Source organism: Sceloporus occidentalis, unplaced genomic scaffold (genome assembly GCF_023333645.1).
Source record: "Sceloporus occidentalis isolate IW3139 unplaced genomic scaffold, rSceOcc1.0.p SCAF_54, whole genome shotgun sequence".
Taxonomy (NCBI): domain Eukaryota; kingdom Metazoa; phylum Chordata; class Lepidosauria; order Squamata; family Phrynosomatidae; genus Sceloporus; species Sceloporus occidentalis.
This window is the reverse complement of record NW_028317034.1, coordinates 5,726,527-5,736,005: the sequence shown is the minus strand read 5'-3', so window position 1 is coordinate 5,736,005 and position 9,479 is coordinate 5,726,527. Positions and strand designations below refer to the sequence as shown.

Here is a 9,479-nt window from a genome sequence, read left to right as displayed (position 1 = left end):
GTGAAAAACAAGAAGATGTGGAAGCAGAAGTGGAAATGGTCGGGAAAGAAGGCAGGGGAACATTTAGAGAGCTGCATGTTATAATAAATAAATAAAGTGTAAATACAACAGACATAATAAATAAACAAAACAAGCTTCCTTCCTTTCTCCATCAGAGGCATGAAGGCCCGTTGCCAGTTCCAGCATGACTTTGCCCCAGCGCACAAAACTATGTCCAGAAACACAGTTTGATGAGTTGGGTGTGACCTACAAAGAGACCTGGAAGATTGGAGAATGGTTCTTACCTGCCATCAATTTCTATGTTTCTGTTCCCCAACTAAAATATTGAAAAACCTATTATCTGGTAACCCGTCGGACTCTGTTCCTAAAGGTTATCCTGGTGTGGTTAAAGAGCTTCCAGATTGATTGATCTCAGGGCCCTGGGAAAGTGCTGGGGAATTTAAATCTGCACATGTGTCATGTTGCCACTAAGACTGGACATATTTAATTTTGGTTTACAGTCTGGGATAGAGTGCTTTCTGCAGGGGGGCACACAGCTAGGCAATCAGGTTGATCAGAGTGCATAAGGAGTGGGGGGGGGGGCAACAATATTATTGATATCAAAGCCTTTATTTGTTTTAAACTCTGCAATGTGAGACTATAAAATTGTAAAGGTGCATGTTTGTATATAAAGGCACCTGTGTCTAGACATTGTAGGTTTGTAAGATACTTCAGTGGAATTTTTCACCAAAAGTGTACCAACTTCAGAGTCATAAAGGTTTATTGGTAAAATATTAATTTTACTTTTTGGCCATGTCTAAATATGTTTGTTTTCTCTGTTGTAAAGAAGCCTATATCAGTGTTTTCCCATTTGGCTATTGCAAGAAGAAGTGACGAGGAGCAGAGTGGGTTATACTATAAGTCTCTTAAATAAACAGATTTATGGACACATCTCTCGCCAGCACACAAATATATTAAGTAGTTGCAGAACATATAGTTTTCATGAAAGCATATTTATTATCAATGCAAGGAGTTTTATTCTACTGTTCAGAAGAGACGGAGAAACAGATTTGCATGCATACTGAAAACAGAGTTACAATTTTTCACAGTAGTAACTGGCCCCTATCTAATAACCTGAAACATCACTACTCCCTGAAAAAATAAGGTAAGGGCCAGTCTTAGACCAAGTGGCACCCCAAGCGCATGTGTCAAAGTTTGGCTAGTCCTATCTGATTTTCCATGGCTATATTGCTTACCAAGGAGATGAACTAGTTGGACTGCACTGCATTTTGCAACACAGGAATCTGAATATGTATGTATTTTATGCTTTTATTTAGGTTGTGTGCTCCCTTTTCTGTATACAGGCACAGGAAATAATTGCTCCTCCCCTACTCTATACAGCTTCTTCGTTCCACAGTGCTCTGCTCTCTGCATGTCACTATGTGCACCACCTCCCTGCCTCATACATTCTACTACTATACTACACACTCAATCTAACACACATTCGAACACTATACACTGACACTCAAACAATACACTAAGATACTGTTCATAGACCATCTAATGCTGTATACTGACACCCCCACACACAATCACTCTAACACCATACACCAACACACCACGATGTACTCTGATATACACTTACTCTAACACACAACACAGTTTAACACTGCACACTGACACACATACATACACAGTTAAACACTGTACACTGACAGCCCACACATACTTATTCTAGCACTCTACACAGTATTGCATTGTACACTAAACACACATACACTCATTGTAGCACTGTGCACTGATGCTCCCCTCACACACACACAACCACCATACACATTAACTTATACGCTGTCACCTCCATGCACACTTATTCTAACTAGGGATAGGCCTAGACATGGTTCATGGCAGATGTTATCATCATTGTGATCTCCCAAGCTGACCATCCTCCTCGAGTAGCAAGCGTCCCCCCTGGTTAAGGTGCCCCAGACAAACAAACAATCAAAGGACATCTAGACGGTCTCACTTAGAACCTGTTTAATACATAGCAAATTAATACATTTTATAGACAAAAATGTTTTCAAATTATCTAAACATTAATTCATTATTTATATCAGTTGTATCCAGTAAAACAGGTATCACGATGTATTATTCAATCTTCTTCTCAGTTAATATTCCAGATTAATTTCATTGGCAAATCTTTCATCTTATCCTTGTATAACTGATCAAACCTTTCATTTTGTGCCACTGTCATTAGATTTTTCCAGTCCCCAACAATACCTGAAAAGGTACCATAGAGTCAAATGATATAATTGGTTCAGGAACACATACAAAAATATTGTAAAATAGATTTAAGATTATCTTTAAAAATATCATGTATCAAAAATATTAAACCTGGAGAACTTACTTATTATGTGAAACATAGATTAGGTAGATGGACTACAGTGAAGGGACTATTCGTGAAGCAATGTACAACAACCAACAATTAAAGTGGTCTACACCGTGGTTCCCAAAAGTTACATACTTTACTTTGCATATATTAGCACTTGTAAGATTTGTATGGTACCTTTGCGGAGAAACCCTCCTTCGCTTTTGCCTAAAAGGTCTTCTCCAAGAAATGTATAGTTTGCTAGTGGGTCATGCTTCATGTTCTTAAATGTTGCTTTTTCCACAATGGTGTTCACGTCTTCATCGTCAAGTTCTTTTTCGACAAATGCAGAAATTTTAAGTACAGCAGATCGCAGATCCTAGAACAAAAAAACATTTTTGTATATGTGAGTACGTTCCAAGGTATGTACTGTGTTACCAATAACATAAGTTATTATCTTAATATATAAACAAAAATGCTATATTTAGGTAAATTTGTTCACTTAATATCTAATCAGTACAAAGATGACAGCGCTGTATTATTTTCTGTTTTAAGTCCACTGAAGGGTATAGGCAGGGTGGCCACCTTCTGGCCCGGGGGCAACACTTACACAGACTTACCTCACTGTGCGAGCAGCTTCATTTTACTTTGTGATCACATAACTTTGGGTTACGTGACCCTGCTGTGTTCATGTCTCCCCAGGCCAGTCCAAAATTGTTTAAAAAGCACTGGTTTGACTTGGGCCAGCCTGGTGCCATTTAGTCAAAAATAAGCAAACTCAGCCAGATGACCCATTAAGAGAGAACCCATTATATATATATATATATATATATATATATAAGCCCTACTTGTCCCATAAAAAAATATATACAATGTGGACGGATTCAGTCTGGCATGGTGAACAGTCACTTACCTTTTTCATTTCTTCATAAGTCATAAAAAGAATATTAAAATCATCCTTGTTGGTGTGCCAGCCTCTAACATGATCAAACCACGAACCACCAAACACTTGAAGGCATAAGGGGAAATAAATGGCACAGTAAGCATCCATTTTAATGAATACAAATAGTCACTTTTTTCTGTCTTTTGTTTACAAGGACATAGTTATAAGGTTATGTGAAAAAGTGACTCTGATGCTCAAGTTTTTATACCAGATTTTCATGTATACTTTTTCCTTGCAACTCTCTAGCTTTTCTTCCTAACTAAGATAAATGTGTATTGCAAACCTTCTAATTAGGGAATGAGCCTATTTTAACCAACTCCCACAAACCTTTAGTGGTCAGTTGTGAATGTTGAGTTTATGATAATCTTTGTATAACCTTTGATTTGAGACTATTGACTTTGTTCTGCTGCTTGGATACATTCTTTACTATAGATATTCTCTACAACTACTGTGGTTTTGAAACACAGATATACCTAAAGCTGAAGGATTAACATGATGTGGAAGGTAATTATTCTGCACAGACCACTATCTTCAGGCAATTGCACATGTTCTTATTTGCATTGAAGCTGAAAAAATTGTGCTAAGCTTGAAATGCAGTGTTGCCACTATAGAAAACAATGAAATGGTCCAGTTAGGAGAAAGATACATTTTCACTTTTTATATTGAATCCAATGTTAAATACTATTTTTATTGTGAAACCAAGTCCTACTTATAATGAATAATGCCTTTTTTTTTTTTTTTTTAGATAAACTAGTGAAGAAATTGTGCTGCACTTGAAACTGGAGGTTATGAATAAAAAGTGATACTGGTGCAAAGTTTCGATTCACCACCATAGCAATTAAAGGAATGCTATTACAGATTGGTCCAATTATAAAACCACTTTTTATAAATAATTAATGAGAGGGTCACTTTTAGAGACTGGTGACCCCCAGTGTGTGTATATCCTCTTCCACATCTGGTTACATAAGTATTTTAGAGGTTCACACATTCATACACTCCTTATAATTAGAGATAATAATCACAAATTATTGTGTAGTATCCAAATTACCTTTGCCTGCTAGAAAGCGTTCAAAAAATTCTTCCCAACTCTTTGAGTTTGTTGCTTTCACCATCAGTTTATAGAAATGATAAAATGACACCAAACCATCTTTTGGATTCCTGTATACATAAATAACCTGGAAATACAAATAATGTTCTGTTAATACTTAATTGCAAAACATTTAAATACCCTCAAACTCATAGGAAGGCCAAAACATTTTTGCCCCGAGAGCAAGTATAGCCACGTGCTCCCTCCAACTCCCCACCACTCTATATCTATCCACCAGATGGGGCATTGAACCTGGAAATTAATTGCTGCAACATTTGGAAACTGCAATGCACAAGGACCAAATCTGATACATTCAAATTTCAAATGAAGTATACTGCAGTTTCACATACACAGTGGAAGAAGTAGGAGAGAGAGACATCATTCAAACATTCACTGTTAAAAATATATTAACCCATAGGCTAATCACTTGAACAAAAGCTAATTGGAGTCAGAAGTTAACAAACCTGGAGTCAAATCAATGAAACTGATTAGAGGTGTGTCTTCAGTGGAGGCTCCTCCATAGGAACATGAACCCCCAAAAGGAAAAAAAAAAAAATTGCAAAATTCATCAAAAATCCATTTTAATCTAATTTTAATTAAAATGGATTTTTGATTAATTTTGCAATTTTGTTTTCCTTTTGCGCTTTGGGGTTCACGTGCCACGAAGCCTCCTGTCCCCTGATGTAGCCTGCCTATGCATATGCCTATCGCACGTGCTTTGGCTCAATTGCTGCCGCGCTTGCTAAAGCGCCGGCTGAGCCACCCATTTGATCACTGCAAACACAGTAAAGGCTGTGCGAACGGGGGAGGAGCTCCCAGCCAACACACTCACTGCCCAGCCTGGAGTTAGGCGGGGGCTAACAACTTTCTGCTTCGCAGTCTCTTCCTGCAGTCACACTGATGATTGGCCCCGCCCCTTTCCTTATAGCGTCCACACTGCTCAGCAACTCATCTAACAGTAAGTTAGGGGAGGTGGGGGTTAAATTAGGAGCAGTTATAGTTGATGGGGTCTTTAGGGTTAATTTTAGGGGCAGTTATGGTTAATGGGGTCTTTAGGGTTAGTTTATGGAAATGTATTTTAACCTGTACATAAAATGAAATGTACATTTACAACGTTCAAAATTTATATATTGTGAACCCCCATTGGAATTACCCACCAGCCGCCACTGTGTGTCTTAGAGCTACTTTGACCCTCCCTCAAAAAACCAAACAAACAAACAATACAAAGAGTTTAAATGTTCATCAGTCCACAGTTAGACAACACATTTACCAAGTTTATCAATGAATCATACAGGATAATAATTCCAGAAATCCTAGGGATATAGCTGAGCTTAATAAATTCTGTAGGGAAGAACGGTCTAAAACCCCTCCTGAATGTTGTACAGGTCTGATCCACATCTATCGGAAGCGCTTGTTGAAGGTTATTGCTGCCAAAAAACGATCACTTACTTTTTGCACCAGCACTGTAGATGTTTAATGGGTTTATTCAATAAAGACATGAAATATTATCACTGTTTGTGTGGCATTAGCTTAAGTTCATTGTGTCTATACAAGATGTGGTAGATGAAGATCAGATCACATTTTCTGGACAATCAATGCAGAAAAACAGGTAAATCCAGAGGATTCATTTACTTTCTCACCATTAGATCTACCGTATTTGCTCGATTATAAGACAAGATTTTTTTCTGAGCAACTGCTCTGAAAAATACCCCTCGTCTTATAATAGAGGTCGTCTTCTAATCAGACCTCAAAAAATGTCTGCTGGGGCCAGGCGGCTTACCAGTGCTTTGGTCACGAGCAGCATCTCTTGTACTAGCAGCAGGAGAACAGTAAGCCAGCAGAGTCGTCATATGACTCTGCCCCCCCGCCTTCTTCCTCTGGGGGTGGGGCCAGAGAACTTGCTCGCACAGCCGGGCCTTTGCAGAAGTGTGGAGGGATTATGAGCAAGTATGTGTGATTAATTGAATGAATGAGTATTTAAATGTTTGTGAATGAGTGTGTGTGTGTGTGTGATACCATGAATGTGTAGGGGGGGGTGGAAGCATGGCATAGGGAGGCTGTAATCACACTCCTATCCCCAGGTTCCAGCATGTACTGGCTGTTTGGGCTTGATAGGAGTGTGATTGCTGTTTATATATTATATATACACACACACACCTCCAGAACGGCATTTTAACCCCCTATATGCCACTCTGCCCCATGATATGCATTTTAACCCTCTATATGCCAGCGTGGCATATAGGGGTATAAGGCATATCATGGGGCAGAGTGGCATATAGAGGGTTAAAAGGCACATCATGGGGCAGAGTGGCAAATAGGGGGGTATAAGGCATTTCTGAGGGCAGAGTGGCAAGCCTGGGGGCAGATATGCATAACTAGGGGGGGCAGGTTGGCAAATAAAAGGAAATAAAAACAAAAAACAATTTTTCTCAATCATAGCTTTCATTAAATATGAAAAAATATAGTTTACATGAATTTTTTCCTATAGGGTAGTCTTATATTCAGGCTTTTTTTCCTAAATTAATATTTAGATTTTGGGGGGTCGTCTTATAATCGAGCAAATACGGTGTATATTTCTTACACTGCATATCTTACACTCTCTCTCATGTCATCGATTATTTTAAACAAAACTTATAAATGCAAAAATCCTGTAAACAATTATGTACTTACTTTACCCCTCCGGTTCCTCAGATCTTTTGGCATTAGGTAATAAGGCATGTGGGAGGAAAAAAGGCGAGGAGAGGGACGGTTGTCGTAATCCATGTTATATATATTATATTCTAGCCAAGGGACTCTAGTTATGTTATTAATTTCCTCTGTGCCGTTCCGATGACCTTCATTAAAAATTAGACTTAGAATTTGTTGTGTCCAAACTGTTCCTGTAAAAGATAATACATTGTATGCTGTTAGTGGATTATATTAGCGTTATACATTCAACGGAAAATGAAATTCCCGTACCTTCAATATTATAATCCTGTGCAAAGTTAATTATTTAAGATGTATCTTTAATTCTAAAGCTTAACCCCTAGCCATAGCACAAACCATTTCTTTAATTGCTATTTTCCATACACAGCACAAAATGATGCATGATGAGGGCTGATCAATCAAACATTCTCACACAGCTGTGGTCCAATATTCACAGTAAACAAGTAATTTATGAAGGAATACATTATATTATCATTCTTATCCTTCAAAAGGACCTTTTTGCTCAAATAATTTAATCATAATTTGAGGTTATTCACTTATGCTTTTTCAAATGATTATTTACCTGATTTTGGGTAGGTAACCAAAAAAACATCACTGTCTCTAATTGCAAAATTCTCCAAAGAATCAATGTATTCCACTGTTGTCAAGTCACAGTTAAAATATACTCCTTTATGTTCAAACATATAAGGATCATAAAAGCCATCTTCTTGTGCCATTTTCTATCACACCTGTAAAGTGTAAAAGAAAATATATGCAATAATATTTTCAGTTCTTAATCTGGTTAATCATACTGAGTTCTCTTATTTTTCAAATCCAAGCTGTATACTTTTAGTCTGAATAGCAAGAAAGGGGTGAGCCTTTTTATAAAGAATATTATGCAAGCCCTGCCCTAAAGTTGCAGTTTTACAGGATTTGGACTCTGCACATTCATATCTTTGAATATTCAGATTTGTTGTTATTTATCTCTTTGGATTGAATTACATTTATTGGAGAAAATATTAAGATCTTAATAATTACTGCAATTATTAAAAAAAAAAAAGGTTTTCTAGAGTTTTTTTTTTTTTATATTTTCTAGGGCCACCATTTAAAAAAAATTGAAAATTAAGATAAGCTTTCAGTTCTTGGAAACCATCCATGAGAATAACTGTATATACTGTCATTATGGGTCAGCAGTTCCAAGTTACTGAAGAATGAAGTCTATTTGTTCGAAAATAAAAGGAGGAACCTTAAGAAGATAACAAGCAAATCTATTCAGTACAATCAGAAACTTTTTTGAATGAGAACAAATTATTCAGTATTTAGTGACTGAACCTAAATTACAATATAAACTCTTAACTGTTGGTTTTCCTGAAAGGGTGACGGTAATTTACTGCTTAACTACAAATGTATATCAACATGTTGAGAGACACACCGACACCCAAACACACACACCAGGACATGCTCTGCCACACCGAAACCCAACACACACACCAGGACAGGCTCTGCCACAACGACACCCAAACACACACACCAGAACAGGCTCTGCCACACCGAAACCCAACACACACACCAGGATAAGCTCTGCCACACTGATACCCAAACACACACACCAAGACAGGCTCTGCCACACCAACACCCAAACACACACACCAAGACAGGCTCTGCCACACTGATACACAAACACACACCAGGTGTGAGGCTGCGAGGAAGGTACAATGGTGGAGTCCGGTATGCAGGTATGTAACCCCAGGAATGAGCAGATAGGGCAGGCGAGAATAAGCCGAAGTCAGGAACGAAGCCTTGGTCAGGGAAATAGCGAGCTGCGAGGTCAAAATCCAAAGCCAGAGTCAGGAAACCAAAAATATCAGGAAGGCCATTAAGTAGCCAAGGGTCGGGATATAGAGAGCAGCAGAGTCGAGGGCAAGCCAGGTTTGGTACACAGAAATCGTCAGGATAAAGCAAAAATGCACTAGAGCTCAATAGGAAGAACAATCACTGAGCTAATCTCAGTGCTCAATTTTTAAACTTGCCATCTGGGGGACGTGACGTCATCCGTGCGCGTACCCCGGCGTCTCCATTCGGGGACGCATAAAGTCTGTTGAGGGCGCGCGCGCATAGCGGCAGACATGCTGGCAGAGGAGGAGGAAGCTGGAGACGCGCCGCGGGATCTGGTACCCGCGTGAGTCGCTTCGGCGGACCCGGAGTTGCGGACCCTGACACCAGGACAGGCTCTGCCACACTGACACCCAAATATACACACCAGAACAAGCTCTGCCACACCGACACACCAAACATACATACACCAGGACAGGTTTGCATCAGTACGGGTTAATCTACAAAAAGCATAAAAAACGTTGTTTGTGTGTTTCCCCTTTGTGTATTGATGCCGCAGCCAGGCCCCCCTTTGGTTATAATGTATT

At 38.8% G+C, this 9,479-nt stretch overlaps 1 protein-coding gene across 1 annotated transcript; it reads right to left on the bottom strand.

Annotated features, from left to right (window-relative positions):
- Positions 1 to 2,140: 2,140 nt before the first annotated feature.
- On the bottom strand, positions 2,141 to 7,796 carry LOC149288064 (amine sulfotransferase-like). The gene is made up of 6 exons (XM_089492190.1): positions 7,643 to 7,796; positions 7,045 to 7,253; positions 4,336 to 4,462; positions 3,258 to 3,352; positions 2,543 to 2,723; positions 2,141 to 2,256 (listed from the first exon to the last, which is right to left on the bottom strand). Exons 1-6 carry the CDS (start codon positions 7,794 to 7,796, stop codon positions 2,141 to 2,143), a joined length of 882 nt encoding a protein of 293 aa, XP_089348316.1.
- Positions 7,797 to 9,479: the final 1,683 nt, after the last annotated feature.